The 20641-nt window shown below is 40.9% G+C and overlaps 1 protein-coding gene across 1 annotated transcript; it reads right to left on the bottom strand.

Annotated features, from left to right (window-relative positions):
* Nucleotides 1-59: 59 nt before the first annotated feature.
* LOC130865954 (39S ribosomal protein L48, mitochondrial-like) lies at nt 60-16732 on the bottom strand. Its single transcript, XM_057757130.1, has 8 exons — nt 16643-16732; nt 11869-11921; nt 8847-8884; nt 6911-6999; nt 6001-6170; nt 3967-4069; nt 1907-1996; nt 60-316 (listed from the first exon to the last, which is right to left on the bottom strand). Exons 1-8 carry the CDS (start codon nt 16661-16663, stop codon nt 242-244), a joined length of 639 nt encoding a protein of 212 aa, XP_057613113.1. The 5' UTR covers nt 16664-16732; the 3' UTR covers nt 60-241.
* Nucleotides 16733-20641: the final 3909 nt, after the last annotated feature.

Here is a 20641-nt window from a genome sequence, read left to right as displayed (position 1 = left end):
CTGTTACACAGAGAAACCCTGTCTCAAAAAACGAAACAAAACAAAAAAATTTACAGGATAATTACTACCCACACACACACAGAGGCAATAGCAAATTTTATTAGGTAAGTGGTAATTGGCAAGCACCGCATGCCACAGACACAGGAGGCGTTCCCAGTATGAGCACTCTTTCTCTTGGCTTATGCCTTCACGCATGAAGATTTCTCTGAGGCCGATGATGACATGAGAGGGCTTGCAGTGTTTAGTTCAACTTGGCCAACAATTCCTCCAGTTCTGGCCGAGCTTTGAACCTTCCCTTGAAGTCTTCTTCGGTGTGCTAGGACAAGGAAAAGAAAACAAATGGCAATCACCACAGAACTTTTATTGCCCATACATATAAATGCACCTCCAAAAAGGGTCCTTGGGCAGCTCTGCAGAGAGTAATCCAGAGTCAGCCCTTTCTCAATGAGCATGCAGCGTGACCCAGACTTGAGCTTGGTACCAGGAATCAACGCTGAACCACACTTTATCTTGTCTGAGACAAGACAGACATGTAAACAGGATGCTACAAGTATTACACCAGAAGTTTTCTGGCTATATTTATTTGATTTTGCATCATATTATAGACCAGGGCCTTTCACATAAGAGGTAAACACTGCCACTGAGCCATATGGTCTAAAAACTTTGGGTTTGTTTGTTTTATGAGACAGGGTTTCTTTCATAGTATTTCTGGCTGTTCTGGAACTCACTCTAGACCAGGCTGGCCTATAACTCATAAAGATCCCCCTGCCTCTGCCTCTTTTTTTTTTGAATGATGTTTTGTGTGTGTGTGTGTGTGTGTGTGTGTGTATGTGTGTACATGTTTACCCATATGGAAGTAAGGGCAACATTTGAAAGTTAGTTCTCTCCCTCCACCATGTGGTCCTGGGAATTGACTTCAGGCTGTCAGGTTTGGCAGCAAGAACCTTTACTTGCTGGCCCATCTCACCAGTCCTGTTTGCTTTTTTGAGATAGGTTCTTGGTATATAGTCCAGGCTGACCCTGAACCTACTATTTAGACCTGGCTGGCCTCAAACCTCAATCTTCCTGTTTCTGCCTCCTCAGTGCTAGGATTATATGCACAGGAACTGCAGTATTTTTAACACCATCAGCACATTCTCACTCTATATGCAGATCTCTGTGGAACTGAAATAATCACCAGACAGGTATGCACAGAACAAGGGTAGCTAGATGAAGCAATATACCAGGCTAACATGACATAATGGGAACTGTGTCATAAGAAGGATTGTCATGGCCACTATATTTGAACCCAGTATTTAGGCTAATGTTGCTTATTTCTGCATGCTTCTCATTCTTTACCAGATACATTCAATGGAGCTATAATCATTCATTGGTGGTCTAGAAAACGTCTAAGGTAATGCCCTGATGCAGTGGTTTTCAACCTGTGGATCATGATCCCTTTGTGGGTCAAATGACCCTTTCCATCAGAAAACACAGATATTTACATTGATTCATAACAGTAGCAAAATAAGTTATGAAGTAGCAACAAGAAAATGATGAGGAACTGTGTTAAAGGGTCACAGTGTTATGAACGTTGAGAACCACTGCATTCATTATACTGTTTACAACCTTAAAACATGTTTCTGCTTTATCGCTTCCTTGAAGAGAGAATCTGGAGGTGATGGGCTCAGTCCCTAATGTCAGGATGCTGTGATGGAGGCCAGCTCCTGTGTTACACACAGCATCATTCCTGACACCTCAGAGGTCTCAGAGTAATGGTCACGGGGCCACCAGGCTGTACAGTTCTCCTGACAGCAGCTGAAATATACATTTTTCTGTTATTTCAAAACTAAGCAGCACTGACTTCTTTATCCTCATTGTGAGCACACAAAGGCCACCAAGAGCCTCTTTCCACACTGGCACCTACCTCCCTCACTGACAACTTCACTCCTTCTGGAAGATTGCTTTGTAGTATTTCCAAGAAAATCTCTGCAAACGTAGCACTCAGACTGCTGATCTGCAAATGAAGAGAGATGTCTAAGGGAGAGCACTGAAGGTCAGGTGACTTGCACACAGCCTGGATGTCCCTGCAGCAGCTCCCGTGGGGAAGAGGCTGACTACCAAGCAGGGCCTGGACTCCCTTTCAGCTCCAGTGGGGGAGAGGCTGATATTCAGGCTTCTGAGCTCAGTTCCCACAGGATTTCTCTTGCTCTTTGTTGAAATGTCTGCTTGCCATTGTTTCTGTAGGCAGGGAATGTCACAGCCAGACCAATACTGATTTTCTGATGCAATTTGGGTTTACCATACTGCTGTGGTCCTCAGGAATCATGCAGTGAGATTTCAGCTGACCCACCAGAATGAATATATTCTGATGGAGATAAACCCAGTTTGCAAGGTACTGGGCCTACCACCTTTTGTATATTGGCTGATTCTCACAGTAGGTCTCTTGTGAAGCTATAAGCACTCTTCCTTGGTGCAAGATTCAGCATAGTATGGATTATTGGGCACAATTCTTTTCCATGTACTAGTATATTGGTTCACCCCCCACTTTGTGGTACTTAGTCCTGCAGTCAACAACCTTGGTTCTCACAGTCTAATCTCTGCTTCATTCTCTGAGGTACATTAGGAGCCATCTCCCTGCAACTATCTTCCATTTAGCATGACATGCAGTCAGGAAACGAATCTTTCATACAGATCACATTTGGGACCTTCAAAAATTAAGCGACGTCTAAGCTCAGAGAACTGTCTTTGTTTTGCGCTGGAAACTTTACAAAATAGGAAGAGAACAGCCAGAAAAGATAAAGAAACTGGTGCAGAAAAAGACATAGTGGAGAGGACATTTCTCCTTCAGGTCTAAGTCCCGTACTTGATGTAAGTCTTCTTCTGGACCCTGAGGGGACACTAAGGCTGGCACTCAGAAGTCTCTGATACCATACTGACCAGGTGTTGGTGTCAGGCCTGTCTTGAAAATCCAGAGGTGAGTCAGATGTGTGGTGGGAAGGCATAAAGAGTACTATGAGGACTCACAGGAGAAATAAGCATTTAACTCATTCAAGGTTAAGTTAAAAAAAAAAAAAAAAAAAAAAAGCTTCAGGAGTGGATAATGTCTGGGTGAAGTCTTGGAGTAAAATGGAATTAAACCAGTAGAATTAGACAGTAGCACGGTCAGTTTTCATGGCTGAGAGAGTAGCATTCTATAAAATGTAAACTGCATAACAGCATTAGAAAATCCAGATAAGCTCCTATGGTTGGAGTGAAAGGGACATCAAAGAAGAGCAGGAGGGGACGCACAATGGTGCTAGTGCTACAAAAATTCTACTTCACACTATTGGTCTTGGCAGCAAGTAAGAGGCACCTAAGATACATCATAAGCAAATTGCTATTTAAAGACTTAAAAATTTCAAAGTCACTTTAAAATTAGGATATTTAGATTTAGGTGTTGCTCCCTCAACATTCTTACTGCTGCTGATAAGGTTAAGGTTCTTTTGTGGACCAAAAGGAGGAATACAATGGAACTGTAAATAAAGTTTCACACAGTGGAATATTTCTTGGTTACAAAAATGAATGAAGTTTTATACTGAACAAGTATCAGAAGACAAAGAAGGATTAAGCATTAGGCTCAAAGGATTACAAAGAGGGAAACTGTCCCAAACAATTAGTTTTCCATACAATCAGGTCCAGGAGTACAATGTGCAACATCCACAAAAGTCCACTAGACAATCAGGTCTACTGTATTTAAAGCTCAGCCAACAGATCAGGGGTATGTGTGTTTGTGTGTGTACCTAGGGGTATTGTTATACAATGATGCTTGGTGAATGAATGCGATTTCATAACAGGAGAGGTGGAGGAGTCGAGAACCCAGCTGTAGAGTTCACCATTATTTAAGGGCAGTTAGAACAAATCGAAAAAACTCTGACATATGGAGAAAAAGATGGAGGAAGGGAACCAGAGAAGCAAAAGAATTATGAAATCTTCCAGAGTGCCTACCTGAACCACTCGCTCATGGGTGGTAAGGACTGAGTCTATGACCATTTTGTTGCCTTGTTCTGGTAGCCTCATCACCTCCATGGTTTTGGTGGGCATCGCGTAACTGCAGAAGAAGAGTTAGCTGTTGAGTGTCCACCACATCTACCAGGATCCTCTGTGAGTACAACCACTGCTCCATATCATATCTCCTACAGGATTCTTACCTGCAACCTTGTCTAGACATCTCTGAACTCTGAGGGAACACACTGTGTTCAGTGTCTTTCTGTGTCCCCTTGACAATGACTGACACATTACCCTGTGTGTAACCTTGGTGATGATACACATTTGCTGCTCCTGGAGCAAATTCTAAGGGATTCTAAGGGAATCCAGCCCAGCACTTAGGCATACTTTGGAGGTGAGCCCTGATCACTGTGTGTAATGGAGAAATAAGGCGACGTGTCCAACAGCTCTGGAGCAGTGTCTTTCAGCGTCAGCACTGTAATGTTCCACACCAGGCATTCTCGTTGTGGAAGCTGGCCTATGTATCCCACCTGTACCCACTGAATGCCGTGAGGACCCCTCCAGTAGGACAGAATGATTTCAGTCACTAGTTTGGGAGTCACTACTGTCAATTCTGTGCTTACTTGCTCTATTAGCTTCAGCGGGCCAAGCTCTACGGGGAGGAGAGCAGTGTGGAGACTGTCATTTTTCAGTCCACTCTTCCCTATGACATTCATGTGTAAATGAAATTACAATCTGAGCCTCTGTGAGCTACTGAGGATCTGATGTGGTGGTGAGACTGAACTAATGGCCATGTAGAATATGGTATGTTGCATTCATCTTACTGAAAAGTTCATCAAACTAAGGAGAAATGAAATACTAATAACGACAGGTAGCGGTACCACATGCCTTTAATTCCAGCACTAGGGAAAGTGAAAATCTGAGTTCAAGACCAGACTGTTCTACAGAGTGAGTTCCAGGACAGCCAACACTACACAGAGAAACCCCATCTCCCATATCAAAAAAAAAAAAAAACCAAAAAACATGCTCTTGTATACCAGGTTGGCCTTGAATTCACAGAGATCTGCCTGCCTCTGTCTCTCGAGTGCCAGGATTGAAGGTCTGTGCCACCACCGCCTGGCAACAAGAATTTTTATATGAACTAAGTAATACTCAAAACAATTGCTAACTTGGTGGTTTGTTTAGTTTGGTTTTTTGAGAGTGTCCACATAGCCTAGGTTTCCCTTGAACTCTTAACTCTCTTGCCTCATCTCCCAAGTCCTGAGACTTTAGGTATGCACTACCACACTTAACCAGATGAGACTGAGGGTAAAATTAAGATGGGGGAGTTGATTTCCTATGTTGTCCATGTTGGCCTTGAACTTCCAGGTTCAATAAATCCTCCTGCCTCAGCCTCCAGAGTATCTAGAACTATAGTCTGCTGTTCTATATCTTGATTATAATGGGATTGTTTCTACTGTGTGCATTAGTCAAAGCTCACGGAACATGCCCACTGAAAGTAAAGGACACCACAGAAAGTCCGACTTTATGTCATGATATCAGCTGATATAAGTAGAAGGTTAGTTAAAAATAAACACAATGAAAGCAAAATCCATGTCACAAAATTCTAGCAAGATATCTTGCCCAATATTCCAAGCCTGAGGTCCCCTTTTTATTGCAAAGATTAAGAAGTGCTAGATCAGTGTTCAGGACACACCAGCGTCACTCTGAGAATGTCTCCTTCGCATAATTAAGTTGCATAAGAACTTAAAGGGAATTCATTTCCCTTTAACAAAAGAACTTAATCCTGAAAATCGACCTCTGACCTTTACACATGTTGTGCTTTATGCACCCTGAGACATGTATGAACAACACATACACAGTAAATACATTTAAAAGCTAGGTTAGTTACCTTTCAGTGGTTGCCAGAACTGCAGTTTGGGAGGGGAAGAGACTGGCTGTACGGGAACATTTTAGGTCAGTGACTTGTTCTATGCTTTGACTGAAAAGTGAAGTATTATACAGACACATCCCCAAAAAAGGCACCCTTCCTACCTTTCCTCAACTTTGATGGAGAGCCGGTTGCAGAGGCGGTGGACATACTGGGCATAGCTTTCTGCTAGAGTCATGTCATAAGCAGTCAGGTGAATATTTAAAACACCATATTCATATTCTGTCCCCAGATTAATGGCTCTCACGTCCACTTTTGCTTTCTTCTTTTTAGGCTGAATAGAAAACAAAGAGAAAGAAAATAAGTCCAAGTATTATATAAGAAATTAAAAAAAAGAAAAAGGGAGGGAGGATAGGAGGGAGGGAGGAGAGAAAGAAAGAAATAAAGAAAGAGAAAGAAAAAGAAATCTGCTGGGCGTGATAGTTAGGCATTCGAACCCTCAAAAGGCGAGACAAGTGGATTTCTGTAAGTTCAAGTCTAGTCTGGTCAACATAGGAGGTTTCAGGTCAGCCAGAGCTACATAATGAAATTTTATGCCATACTCCCCCGCCCCCAAAAGAAAGACATTTAATCATAATGTATTAAGGTTTGTCTTCCAGAGTTACATAACTAGAAAAGATAAACTTCATGAACTAAATCCAGAATTGGTTAACTGCAATGGATTATTTATCTTGAGCAAGTTCCTCTTCCTCTTTATTACTGAAGCTTTCAATAGGAGTGGCCACAGCAAACTTCAATGCCTTACCATGAGTGGGAAGCCTCAACACTTCCCTGGCTAAACAAGCTAGGAATCTTCATGGCAATTAACACTGCAGTCAGCACAGTGGAGAAGGCTGACATCTGGAAGGGAAGAGAGACGGTGCAGATCCCAGTGAGGAGGAGCCGTCTGAGGACTCCAGGAGGCTTACTGTAGCCACAAGAAGGGCTAGGAGAACAAAGAAAGCTGATTCCAGTATCCTTTTTGGTACCCTCCTTCTTGTCCATGCTGGCCTACTACATCTGCCTGTAGCTCACCTCTAGCACTTTCACCAAGTGTCGGTATCTGCCAATGCCATGAGTAGGCTTTGTTCTGTAATGCCGGCTGGACCTCATTACAACACCACCTAAGGGAAAACAAGACAAATCAGAGACAGAAGGAACATACGTATTAAGGTTGTTCTTGCTTATTTCCAGTTTTCCCTTTCTTTTCCTCTTTTTCTTAGCTCCCACTAATTAGCTTTCTTTGGGAAAATCTCTCCTGAAAAGTCAAAGGTGGTCAAGGGAACAAAATATGTTTTAATGAGACTCTCATTTCTTCTTGCTCCTCAACAAGCCATTTTTTGACATTTTTGTTTCTTGGTATGTTTTGTTTTTTTTTTTTTTAGTTTTTATTTATTTATTTATTTATGTATTTATTTTGAGAGCAATTGCTCAGCAGGTGAGTGTGCTATTGCCAAGCTTGATGGCTGAGTTCCAACTCCAGGACCCAGATGTAGAAAGAGAGAATGAATCCTGAGAGCTGTCTTCTGTCCTTCACATGTTTGCACACACACCACAGACCACAAATCCTCCATACACACATACCTCGGACCATATTCTTCTTAATACAGGGTTTCATTTTGTAGCTCAGACTAGAACTCACTATGTGTCCCAAGATGGCCTGAAACTCACATCCTTTACTCCTCCTACCTTAGCCTTTAAAGCACTGAGATCACAAGTATAAGCCACCACACCCAGGCCTACTTGAAGTATGGAGAAAAGGGAGCAGGCAGCAAAAATAGCCAGGAAAAAAAAATCAGCAATTTCTATAAACTCTTAAAAATCTTGCAGTACTGTACACAGCTCAGCTGCTCACCACTTGCCTAATGTTCCCAATTCAAGTTTGAGCCCAGTTACCACAAAGAAACAAAAAAGTGTGATTTGATTTATTTGTGTTTATAGCACAATATTCAATATATATTTTAAGTGAACATCGTTCCTCCCAAATCTAGGTTCATTATTAAGAAAAAGCAGGGGCTTTCTACACATGCAGTGGGCTCAGCAGGAGGACTTACTGCCAATCTCTTGCTTCCAAACACACACATACACACACTTTTGTTGTTTTTTTTTTAATATTTTTTATGGTTTATTTAACTTTATTTTATGTGCATTGGTGTGAAGGTGTCACATCCTCTGCAACTGGATCTTCAGACAGTTGTGAGCTGCCATGTGGGTGCTGGGAATTGAATCCGGATCCTCTGGAAGAGTAATCAGTACTCTTAACCACTGAGCCATCTCTCCAGCCCCTGTTATTCCTTTATCTCTGGTACTCATTAGTTATATGACTAACAGTTGTTGAGAGCACAAAAGTCCTTGTGCTCACAGACAGCACCAGGGATGTTAGACATGCAGGGTTGTCTTTTCAAGGGAAAAGATGTATAACATGTTTTCTGCCCAGATGACTGGTAATGGAGGTGGCTAAGAACCTAGGAGATTCTTGCGATATCTCTAGGGCCAGACATGGGGCATGCCTTTAATCCCAGCACCTGTAAACTCAAGGGAAGAGAATGTCTAAGGCCAACCTAGATGACCCAGTAAGGTTCTGTCTCAAAAGCAAGTCAGCGGGTAGTGGTATGCACATCTTTAATAAGTGAATCCTTGAGTTTAAGGTCAGCCTGGTCTACAAAGTGAGTTCCTGGACAGCCAGGGGTACACAGAAACCTTATCTCAAAACAAACAAACACACAAACATACAAATAAACAAACAAACAAACAATCACCGAAGAAGGAATAGACTTGTGTAACCCAAACTCACTACAGGGTTCTTGCTCTAACCACTCCAAGTTCTTGTCCACAGTCCTTGCCTATGAAAGTAAGATCTGGCCCCTGCCACCCGCCTAAAAATTTCATTAGATATTCTAGACAAAAATCACTGTAGAGTGATAGAAGGTCATTTCCAGAAAACAGACCATACCAAGATATAATCACTTACCTGCAGAACAAATGGGATTCTCTCTTAAAATTTTGAATCTAAAACGAGAGGAAAAGTATGTTGAATATAATTGGATATTCACATTTATTTGCAGTATTACTATAGCCTTTATGTTCTATGTCAGAATATGCTAACAGTAGATGCTTCCTTAGTCTCTCCTTCCACAAACATAATTAAGCTCCTATTATATAGCAGTTAAGGTAGCCCTGAGGAGCCGGGTGATGGTGGCGCACACCTTTAATCCCAGCACTCGGGAGGCAGAGGCAGGCGGATCTCTGAGTTTGATACCAGCCTTGTCTACAGAACTAGTTCCAGGACAGGCTCCAAAGCCACAGAGAAACCCTATCTCGAAAAAACAAACAAAACAAAACAAAACAAAACAAACAAACAAAAAAAGTAGTCCTGAGGATGCAAATACTAAGTATAGCATCTCTTACAAGGTCCACTTGGGAATGGTAAATACAAACAAATGAGAAAGCACTGATCCAAAACAGAAATATGTTCAATAGTCAAAAGAAGTATGGTCTCTTCAACCCGGTTGGTGGAAATAGGGAAATAGAAATATTTAAAGTGAGTTTTTTAAAAATTATGAACTAGACGATGGAGAAATGGCTCAGAGGTTAAAAGTACTTGCTGCTCTTGCAAAGGACCCAGGTTCAGTACTTAGCACCCATATAGCAGATCTCAACTGTCTATAACTTCAGTTCCAGGAAATCCAATGCCCTCTTCTGGTCTCCCTGGACAACAGGCATGCACACATATATACATGCAGGCAAACTATTCATACACATATAATGTTTTTAAAAATTTCTTTCTCTGTGGGCTGGAGAGGTGGCTCAGTGGTTAAGACCCCTCCCTGACTAATCTTTGACAGGACCTGGGTTCAATCCACATGTGAGCTAATAATTGTGTCTAACTCCAGTTCCAAGGGGACCTGATACTATTTACATGCTTTTAAAACACCTGTAATATAAAATAATAAAAAAAAAATCTCAAAAAAAATCTTTCTCTTCTGAACTCAGTTGCTTCAGGACCTTCGGGCTACCGTGTATATATGGTCAAGTCCAAGAACCACACCACACAAAGCCAATTCTGAAAATGGTACAAGATACCCCAGTCACAGCTTTAATTCCAGCATTTGGGAGGAAGAGGCAGGAGGGTTTCTGAGTTCAAGTCCAGCCTCGGCTACAGAGCTAGTTCTAGGACAGTCAGTAACTAGCTCTGTAGTTCTCCACACATAAGAAGCAGCTTCTTTATTCATTAACCAATAAAAGCAACACATAGACAATAGTACTTCCCACACCACTCAGCAACAAATAAGAGATGAAATGGGAAGCCGTGAGACTGAAGCAGATGAGCCTTGCAGTGGTATAGTAGACTAGGAGGATGGAGGAAAAGGGACAACAATGACAACTAGGCTGCACGGGGGTCAGGAGAACAGGACAGTCAGACAACTCTGGTCTAGCTGAGTAGGTATCTGCAGCATTCTAGTTTCTACATTGAGAAGCTTTGAAACCAAACTGTGGTACCAACAAATCTGTAATGGAATGCTGACTGAACCATTTGTAAACCATGACATCAAGCAAGTTGTTTGATGTCACTGTAATTCTCTTATTTCATTCTTAAAGCACAGGTAATAACTGATAATCTTATAAGGCTGAAATGCTATCTTAAACTCAGTCACTTTCCTATTTTATGAAATGATGGCATTTGTATTTGTTCTATAATTTTTTTTTTTTTTTTTTTTTTTTTTTGGTTTTTTCGAGACAGGGTTTCTCTGTGGTTTTGGAGCCTGTCCTGGAACTAGCTCTTGTCGACCAGGCTGGTCTCGAACTCACAGAGATCCGCCTGCCTCTGCTTCCCAAATGTTGAGATTAAAGTTGTGCGCCACCACCGCCCGGCTCTATAATCTTTTTGTGAAGGTTACAGATAAGATATAAAATGCCTTAGAATCATTGCAGGTATAATAACATATATTAAATAATGATGAAAAATATATTGAAATGGAAAGAGAGCAAAAAGAGAAAGGCTTCAATAGATACTATTTTAAAACAAACCAAAAATGTTGGATTTGAAACCTAATTCTAATTTATATAAGCTATACCATTTTAAAGCAATAGATTTCACTCTCTTTAGACTTCAGTTACTAAATGCTGTAGGCCAAGATAAGGATTATACAATCTATTTTGAGTAAGATGGTATAATAGTATACCGAGACTGAATTTAGAACTACCTAGGAGACACATTTCTGGGTATGTCTAGGGGGGTGTTCCCAGAGATGTTTAACTGAGAGCTTTCACCTCTCACTGATTGAGGAAGCCATGCCTTCTCCACCACAATGGACTGACCGTACACTCAAACTGTTAAGTCAATCCTTATTTGATAATAACACTAAGACCATAGTTAATAAAGATAGCATACCATTTGAGAATTGTGAGCAGAGGAATGATGTAATTGAATATATTTGAAAGAATCACTCCAATTTCAGTATGAAGTGTGGAAAAAAGTAAACATGGAGAACAGATGAGGAGCTGATTCCCAAGAGCTTCTAATTAACTCTTATAACTTATATTAACCCATTATTCTTATCTATGTTAGCCACATGGCTTGGTACCTTTTTTAGTGATGAAATCACATCTTCCTTCTTCTGTGGTTGGGACAGGACTGGGGAGGAATGGGCTCCTCCTCCCCAGAATTCTCTTCTTCTCTACTTCCTGTCTGGTTGTCCCAGCTATACTTCCTGCCTGGCTACTGGCCAATCATCATTTATTTAAAGCATAATTTACAGAATATAGACAATTGTCCCACACCAGAGTAACAAGAGAAATGATAGTATCAAGGTAATTCCAAGGTTCTGAACCATGAGAAGAAGGTAACTGCTTTTTTTTTTTTATGTGGTGAAGGAGCAACGTGGCAGAGAATTAAAATTTGAAGTGCTTTGCAAACACATAGCGGATATAAAAGCAAAATCTATAACAGCTATGAATCGACTGATGGCTGTATTTATCATTAATATCCTTACCTCAGGATAGAAAATGCTTGCTTAGAAACAGCATCTTTCCACAGGCCCAGCACCTACAAGACAACATTCATGTGAGGACCTTAACCTTTCAGAAAGCCAAGCACTTCATCTCACATGGAAACCCAACAGTATATAGACCAAAATGTACCAAAGTGCTCTTACCTGGCAAGCAAACCAAGGTCCTTTTTTCTTTCTCTGCCCACTACAGATTTAAAAAAACCAAAACCCCTCTCCCACAATTTTTCATCCCATTTCCCTTTCCAAATTTGATACATTTTTCTAATTTCAACCATAACATATAGATTTGCCATTCACTGCATACTAAGAGGGTCTTCCTTAAATATTCTTTAATTCTCAAACACTGCAAGATAATTTTTGGCAACTAAATCCCAGAAAGGTTTTACTTCTTAAAGATGGCAGCTAATAAGAGACTAAGAATACTGTCTCACTCTAAAGGCTGTGTCTTACATCACACCAACTCTCTCAACAGCAGCAGGAATAATCACATTACCACATGAGAGAAAACAATACTAAGAGAGGAGGCAACCGATATTTTAACCTCACTCTGCCCTGCTAGCATCTACATGAAAGATGAGTATACTTTCTTAATAAGGAAGAATGTGGCACATATAAGTTCTAGACAATAAATTCTAAACATCTGAATTTCTGCTCATCATGGGTAATAATTACAATTCTTTTGACATGTATATCTACAAAGATTGTACAAAAAGATAAAAAACCTGAGACACTGTCCCAGTCAAGAGTACCTTAAGGAAATATAATGACTAAATGGGATATAATGTCAGGATGGATAATGAACCAGAAATTAGATAAAAACAAAAGAAACCTGAATAAAGTATGGGTCTTTGTTAATAATAGGATTATCAATACTGGTTTATTATTCATGGAAATTACACTACTATTTTTCCATGTATTTCTTTATTTAAGGTGGGAGAGTATACGTGGAGGTAAGAGGACTGACTATTTGAGGAAATTGGTCCTCATCTTACACCATATGTGTCCCATCAATCAAACTCAGATTGTCAGTGTTGGCAGCAAGTCCCTTTATCTGCTGAGCCAGCTCACATGCTCTAAAAGTTTAATAGAGAATAGTGGACTTTATGTGAACTCTTTATGTTATTAACACCTTTTTTTGCAAATCTAAAGCTATTCTAAAACAGTAACTTATTATTTCTTTCTTTCTTTATTCGTTAATGTTATGGTACTAGAAAATCCATGCCTTGTGCACTTTCTCAGGCAACAAAGTTTCTTTTTAAAAAGCCTAAGTAAAGCCTGGCGTGGCACACTCCCAGCACTCAGGAGGCAGAGGCAGGCTGATCTCTGCGTTTGAGGCCAGCCTGGTCTACAAGAGCTAGTTCCGGCACGGGCACCAAAGCTACCAAATACTGTGCTGCATGTTAAAAGGAACACAAAATCAAAATGTAATGAACACAATGAAGTTTAAAGGCAATATATTAGGTGAAACAAGCCATCCAGTCACAAAAGATTGAATACAGCATGAAAGGTTCCCTTTCAATGAAATATTCAAGTCTATAGGGAAAGGAAGTAGAGTTAACAGTTGCTGGGCTGGGAATGGCGTAGGGGATGACAGATAAGGAGTATAGGTTTGTTCTAGAGTTGATGGAATGTTAAAACTTAAACAGCCCAAAGAAACTATAAATATTATGTGATGAAATAAAAACATATGTATGCCTGGCATGACTTCCTGGGGCTGGAAGTCCTGAGCTTTTGCAGCTTATATACTTTCCTAAAGATCTGTTCAAAATCAAGAACCATCTCCTGAGATAAGTGCGTAAAAGGCACTGATGGAGAAAAAGTTCATATATGACTTCAGTTTACATACATTATTTCAAACTACTTCTCTGAGATGCTTAATATCATCCAATGCCTTCTATGTTGAGCCATTTTCAGGGGTGAGGTTCAGTTCTGTTCCTCTCAGGTACACATTCAAGTTTTGTTTGGGGAAAATTTAGAAATAAATAAGTAAATAAATGGGCGTGCACCACCACCGCCCTGTTCATTTTTTTTTTTTTTTGAGGCAGGGTTTCTCTGTGTATCCCTAGCTATGTGGAACTCACTCTATAGATTAGACGAGGCTGTCCTGGAACTCAGAGATCCACCTGCCTCTGCCTCTTGAGTGCTGGGATTAAAGGCGTGTGCCACTACCGCCTATGGCAACTCTTATAAAGAAAACATTTAATTGAGGGTGGCTTGCTCACATTTTTAGAGGTTCAGTTTGAAACCAGTCTGCTTTCTGTATAGTTTCCATGACAGTTGGTGCTATATTCCATCCCCTACCCTAAACCCCCCCCCCAAAAAAAAACAAACAAAAAAACCCCAAAAAACAAACAAAAAAACCTTCCTGGTTTAGAACCTGAACATTTGCAGACATCTCTTTCAGAAGGGTCTCACACCTAGAAAATCCAAACCAATATCCCTTGTGTCTTCCACAGTTTGAACCTAGTTTCTCTTTTATAACAGAATAAATGCGGTTCTTTTTAATACTAGCACCTCAAGTAATACAAGCACTTTCAAGTTTTTCTAAGTTCTCTCAAAAAATTGCTGCTTCTAGTGTTTCCTTTGGCTATCCTCTTCCAACATGACTACACTGACTATCAAAATCTATCTTCCCATGGGCCATTACGAGCACAGATTTTATAACCATTGACATTTAAATGTCCACATCTATTCTGTCTGCTGGGATTGTTTAAAAATATATGAAGAGCTGCTCAGCAGTGGCGGCACAAGCCTTTAATGCCAACACTCGGGAGGCAGAGGCAGGTGTATCTCTGAGAGTTCCAGGCCAGCCTGGCCTATAAGAGTTAGTTCCAGGCCAGGCACCAAAGTACACAGAAACACCCTGTTTCGAAAAAACAAAAAAACCACAAAACTATGTGAAGAGCAACTAAAAATACACAAATGACTACAAGACACCAACATCCCTATTAGCACCATTTTTTGTCCCTTACAAAGTATTCACCCTACTTATACTATCCTTCATCATACCTTTTGTGTTAGTATTCAGACATTTGTACTGCTCCTCTGCTGTAGCCACTAAGAGCACCTGTTTATATTCCCTTTTAAAAGGGCCCTGTTCACCTCCCATCTCTCTCTTTCTCTGTCTCCATCTGTCTTTTTTTTTTCCGTTTCTCTGTGGTTTTGGAGCCTGTCCTGGAACTAGCTCTTGTAGACCAGGCTGGTCTTGAACTCACAGAGATCCGCCTGCCTCTGCCTCCCAAGTGCTGGGATCATAGGCGTGCGTCACCACCGCCCGGCTCCATCTGTCTTTGTCTCTCTCCCTTCTACTGCTCCTGTCCCCAGACACCGTCCCCACTCCCCTTCACTCCTTTTACTTTCCCCTTTCCTTAAAAACAAAACAAAACAAAACCTCCAGGTGAACTCTTTCTCATGGCATCTTTCCCATGCTGCTTTTAATAAATTATGACATTCTTTTGTTGTTATTTTTTTTTTTAATTTTTGAGACACGGTGTCAAGTAGCTTAGGCTAGCCTCAAACTCAATCTGTAACAAATGCTGTCCTTGAACTCTTTATCTTCCTGCTTCTACCTTCCAAGTTGTTGGATTAAATGCCAATGCCTGACTTTGTCACATGATGTCCTTAATGGCACGTTTTCAATGTCTCTTTTAGAGTTTGAGTAGTTGGAAATCACATTTCTTTTAGAACACTGTTCTTCCCTTCTAGCATTCCTTGGAAGGAAGACAAACAGAGGCAGAGAATAGACTGGAATGTTAAAATCGACTCATTCCTATTATCCTTGCTCCAGACCTGTTATCGCAAATTGGATAACCAGTGAGTCCTTTATTAAGGACGGAAAGAGAAACTTAAATTTAGATACATTCAAGTGTAGTCACACATATCCACAAGTAGCAATAAGCATATCGATTTATAAATAGATTTAATATCTACAATTAATGCCTAAAATAAAATCTCAATATGAGAGAGAGAAATAATATCAAAAATCTAAGCAGCACAACACACATGAAAACCCCAACTGAGATTTGTTAAATTTTTCATGGGAAGATAAAAATCGAGACTGGATTTAAGAATGCTGATTTAGCTAGGTCAGTGTTGCATGCCTGTGATCCAAGCACTGTGTAAGCTGAGGCAGGAGGACTGTGAGTTCAAGAGCAGTCAGGGCTACATGGTAAGACCCTACTCTCATAAAAAGAATGAAGGCGGGGGTGGGGTGTGGTGGGTGATGGACTGCTAGGAGAGGAGGGAGGGGAAAACAAAACAGGATGAAGTGGCTGGTTTTTCTTAAGTAAGATTTTGGAAGCCATAGAGTAACAACAATGTGGTTGGTTCACCCTCTTCTTTGACATACTCTTAAATAAGGTTTTGTAAACAAAAATGTAATCTATCATTTTCATATTCTTCTCACCGAGTAGCTTAATTCATAACCCAACCACTTCAATAAGACACGATTCTTAAAGTTGGTTTAACGTAAAAAAATAAAATGACCTGCCTAAGGTCAGACAATTTATGGGGACTATGCCGTGGCGTCCTAATTCCCTCAGTGAGCACTTTCTTTCTGGACAAGTGGAGGGGGCGTGGCGCGAGACTGCAAAATTTACCCTGGGCGGAGGGAGGAACCGACTGTGAGGCACCGCATGGACTGCTGGGAGGGGCATGTTCTCAAAGTACTAAGCCCGGATAGCTACCCGCCGCCACCTTCCAGCTCTCCTTTGTCTTCCGCCTCCCCAGCGCCCTGTGCACGTGAAATCTACGTTACCTTTCCCAGGGTTCCGCTCATTCTTAGTTACTCCACTTTCAAAGGAAAACCGAGAACCCGCCCCGGCAGCCACGACCCCTGGGCTTCTGAAACGCGCCCGGAAATGTTTTAATCAGGTCCGTCTACAAAATCCGACCGAGATACTTTCTACTCCCGCAGCACTTTGGTTCCGGAAGCTTTTAAAACCCAACTACTAGATTTTTTTCCCTTATCCCACTGTCAATATATATATATATCCTCATAATAATTGAGAATAACTATTTTTTATTCAGTGGTCCATTGTGTGCAATCATTTGTGCTCACTTAATTCTGTATCCGAGTTCCAGAACTGCCAGGGCTATACAGAAAAATACTGTCTCAAAAAATATCCTTTGTTAAAAAAAAATCCTTTGTTAAATGGTAAATATATAAAAAAAACATTGCGACTTAGTAGTGGAGTACTACACAGTACATGAGATGCCGTTTTTGACTTGCACAAAGTAACTCCAAACGGACCTTACACCTATTTATCAAATGCTAAGTGCATTACTTCTAGAAGACACTTGTCACCAGTCCTCTCTGAGTTTGGCAACTGTCTATGCTTTCGGAGGTTTCTCTAAGGCCCTGATGTATAGATCAATAACAGAGCTCTGTCTCTAATCTCGGGAATACGCTTGAGAGAGCTGGTAAAGATGTAGGATCAGGGCCTTTGGAAAAGGGTTGTTTCTGATTCTCAGAACCCAAGCAAGAATTTTCACAGAAGGGTGAAAACTGGTTATCCGTCCCAACAGTACTGAGGACTTTGTTTATAATGTACTTGAGTTACCCAGTGTTCCTCTTGTGCAACATTGTCTGATTAGACTCTTTCTGAATTTGTATACTTCCTTTTGAAACTGATTTACATTAGCAAGAGACTCGCTGTTTAATTATAATTAGCAGGCAGTGCTGGGAACGCTGTGCTGTGAACCTTCTGCTTACCTGGTTACCAGGTACCTCATTAGCCAATCAGAGCCTCCAGCAGACCCACCAGTCAAATGGTATGGTTCTTTTGGGAGCCAGGCTTCCGGTTTCGCTCTTCCCCGAAGAAATCAATCAATCATCGTTTCTCTCATGCTCTGCGCCTTGGGCTCCCTTGTTGGGAGAGAGCATGTTAGCTTTGCAGCTGCACCGTGGTGAGTAAGGGGTTTCTCCCCACAGACAGGAGGAGCCACTGTCCCCAGGTGTGTAGGAGTCCGGCCTTGGTGCAGTGGGCTGTTCGCCCCACGTGTGGAGGAGTGGCTGGGCTTGGCGGGTGAGGGGCTGCTGTGCTGATGCTCGTGTCTGGTGTGGTGTGTCCTCCCCTGGCTGGGTGGGAGCCAGTGCACAAACAGAGTTTAGTGTGTTCCTTCCTCGTCCTGCCTCATCCTAAGTAGTTCTAAGTGATCCTTGCAACTCCCTGCTGTCAGCCTCTCAATAACTTCACTGCCTGGGCTGTGTCTGCACAGAGCACAGCTTTTGAAGCCGTAAATGGTGGTTCCTATAGTGCTTATATTGTCGCATTTGTAGAGATATCACCAAATATGCCAAACTCGGAGACTTGTGGTCTCTCCTGGGTCTTCAGAAGTTCTGCACTTTTAATATTTATGTTTATGATTCGTCTGTAGTTAATTTTCTGGGTCTTGCCAGCTGTGGGGTATCGGGAGGGACAGAAACCCTGACGAGCAGGCCACTCATTGTTACAGTGGGGTGTCCATTGCAAAAACAATAAAAGGATTTGTGTGTGGAGCGTGGCTTCTCCCTTCAGACCGGAAGGAAAAGGAAAAGTGTCCTGTTCTTTGGATGAGGAACATGATATGGAGTGGAAGGGCAGAACAGAAAGTTCTGTGATATCTGATTAATTTGATCTCTGATCACCCAGTATGGCAGCTGATAATATTCTGACTTCCAACAGGGTGGTGTTAGCCAGTGATTGACTTTGGGAATGCTTAGCAAGCAAGTAGGTAGCTTATATAATCTTTCCAGGATTCTTCTCTGCTTCTGTTGTAATTGAATTTTGATGGACCATGAGCTAGGCTATGGTTCTGTTTGTTTATGTAGTGACCTGGGCAGTGCTTCATGTCCTCTGAGCCTCCCTTAGTATGGATTTCCTGGGAAGAGAGAGACTCTGCAGCTGTAGTATATTATGCTTGTAATATCAATGTCTAGTGTATACATAGTAGTGTACTTTTGGTGTGCAGTGGGAAGACAGATTGGAAAACTGAATATTGCATTCCAATTTCAACTTTGTAATATAAATTTTTCAAATACTTTAAAAGATGGTAGAACTATGGTGATGTTGATTGTCTTTTGGCAATACATGATTAGAATGCTAGTAACTTTCTGTTTTCACCAGTCACAATGATATGATTCCGTGATCTTTATTTCTAGGGACAAAAGGAGCACCATGCTTTCTCAGGTGTGCATGGTGTTGGGCAGGTAGATAGGACAGAACCTATATTTTGTGATACAATCCTTGTGACAGGAAGCAGATATTAAATTATTATATATTTTTAAATATTTTTCTAAATATTTATCTTCAATATTGTTGACATTCTTGATTGTTATAGCTTTGATGTAAGTTTTTTTTTTTTTTTGAGTTTTTGGTATCTCAGTCTTTCAACTCACAGAGATCTGCCTGTGTCTGCCTCCCAAATGCAGACCACCACTTTCCAGCAAGAAGTCATATTATGTCAATCTGTCTACTAATTTTTTTTATAATCTTATTGATCACTCTGAGTGTTTCCACAATGAATGTGGCTTTGTAATCAGCTTTTCTGTTATAAATTTTTGGAAATTGTCATTGAATTGTATTCATTTTATGCTTCAAATTTACTATACACAGCATATTTGTTTTTAGGTATCAAGTTCCCAAAAATTAATTATATGCTTCTTTATTTACTTTGGTTTTATTTTTCTTGTTGCTGTTAATCTGTGAAATACTCTTGGTTTATTGGATACAATGTCTTTGCTGGTGGGTTTTTCTGATGTGAGGTTATCTGTTGCTTGAGTTTTTGTGTGTGAAGTTAGCTTTCTTGGTTTGTGGTTTTCCTTCTAGTACTTTCTGTAATGCTGGGTTTGTGGCTGTGTGTTTTTTAAATCTGGTTTTGTCACGGAATGTCTTGTTTACTCCATCAATGGTGATTGAAATGTTTGCCGGGTATAGATATCTTTGCTTGCATCTGTGATATTTTAGTGTCTGCAGCACATTTGCCCAGGACCTTCTGGCTTTCTTGGTTTCCATTGAGAAGTCGTGCTTATTTCTGTTATGTTTACCTATATGTGCTACTTTGATGTAGGTAGGTCATTGGCTAATAAAGAAAACTGCCTTGGCTCATTTGATTGGCCAGCCTTTAGGTGGGTGGAGTAAACAGACTAGAATGCTGGGAAGAAGGGAAGTGAGCTCAGACGCCATTTCCTCTCCTCTCTGTGGCAGACACGTGCTCCCGGGCAGACGCGATGAACCAAGCCGCCAGGTCAGACATGCTGAATTTTTTCCGGTAAGACTAGTGCTACACAGATTATTAGAGATTGGTTGATCGGGATATGAGAATTAGCCAGTAATGGCTATAGCTAATGGGCCAAGCAGTGTTTAAAAGAATACAGTTTGTGTGTTGTTATTTTGGGGCATAAGCTAGCCATGCGATCGGGAGCTGGGGCGCCATGAACACACCCAGCAGCTCCCCACTACATTACTTGACCTTTTTCCTTTGCAGCTTTTAATATTCTTTCTTTATTTTCTACGTTTTGTGTTTTGATTATTATATGGCGAGGCTTTTTTTTTTTTTTAATCCAGTCCATTTGGTGTTCTTTAAGCTTCCTCTACCTCCATGGTGATATCCTTCTTTAAATTGGGAAAGTTTTCTTCTATAATTTTCTTGAATATGTTTTATGTGCCTTTTATCCCTATTAGTCTTAGGTTTTGTCTTTTGATGTTTTCCCAGATATCCTGGATGTTTTTTGTTAAGAATTTGTTAGAAGCAGGGCGGTGGTGGCGCACGCCTT

This window comes from Chionomys nivalis, chromosome 24 (assembly GCF_950005125.1).
Source record: "Chionomys nivalis chromosome 24, mChiNiv1.1, whole genome shotgun sequence".
NCBI lineage: Eukaryota > Metazoa > Chordata > Mammalia > Rodentia > Cricetidae > Chionomys > Chionomys nivalis.
The sequence above is the reverse complement of the archived record's forward strand: the minus strand, read 5'-3'. Positions and strand labels throughout refer to the sequence as shown.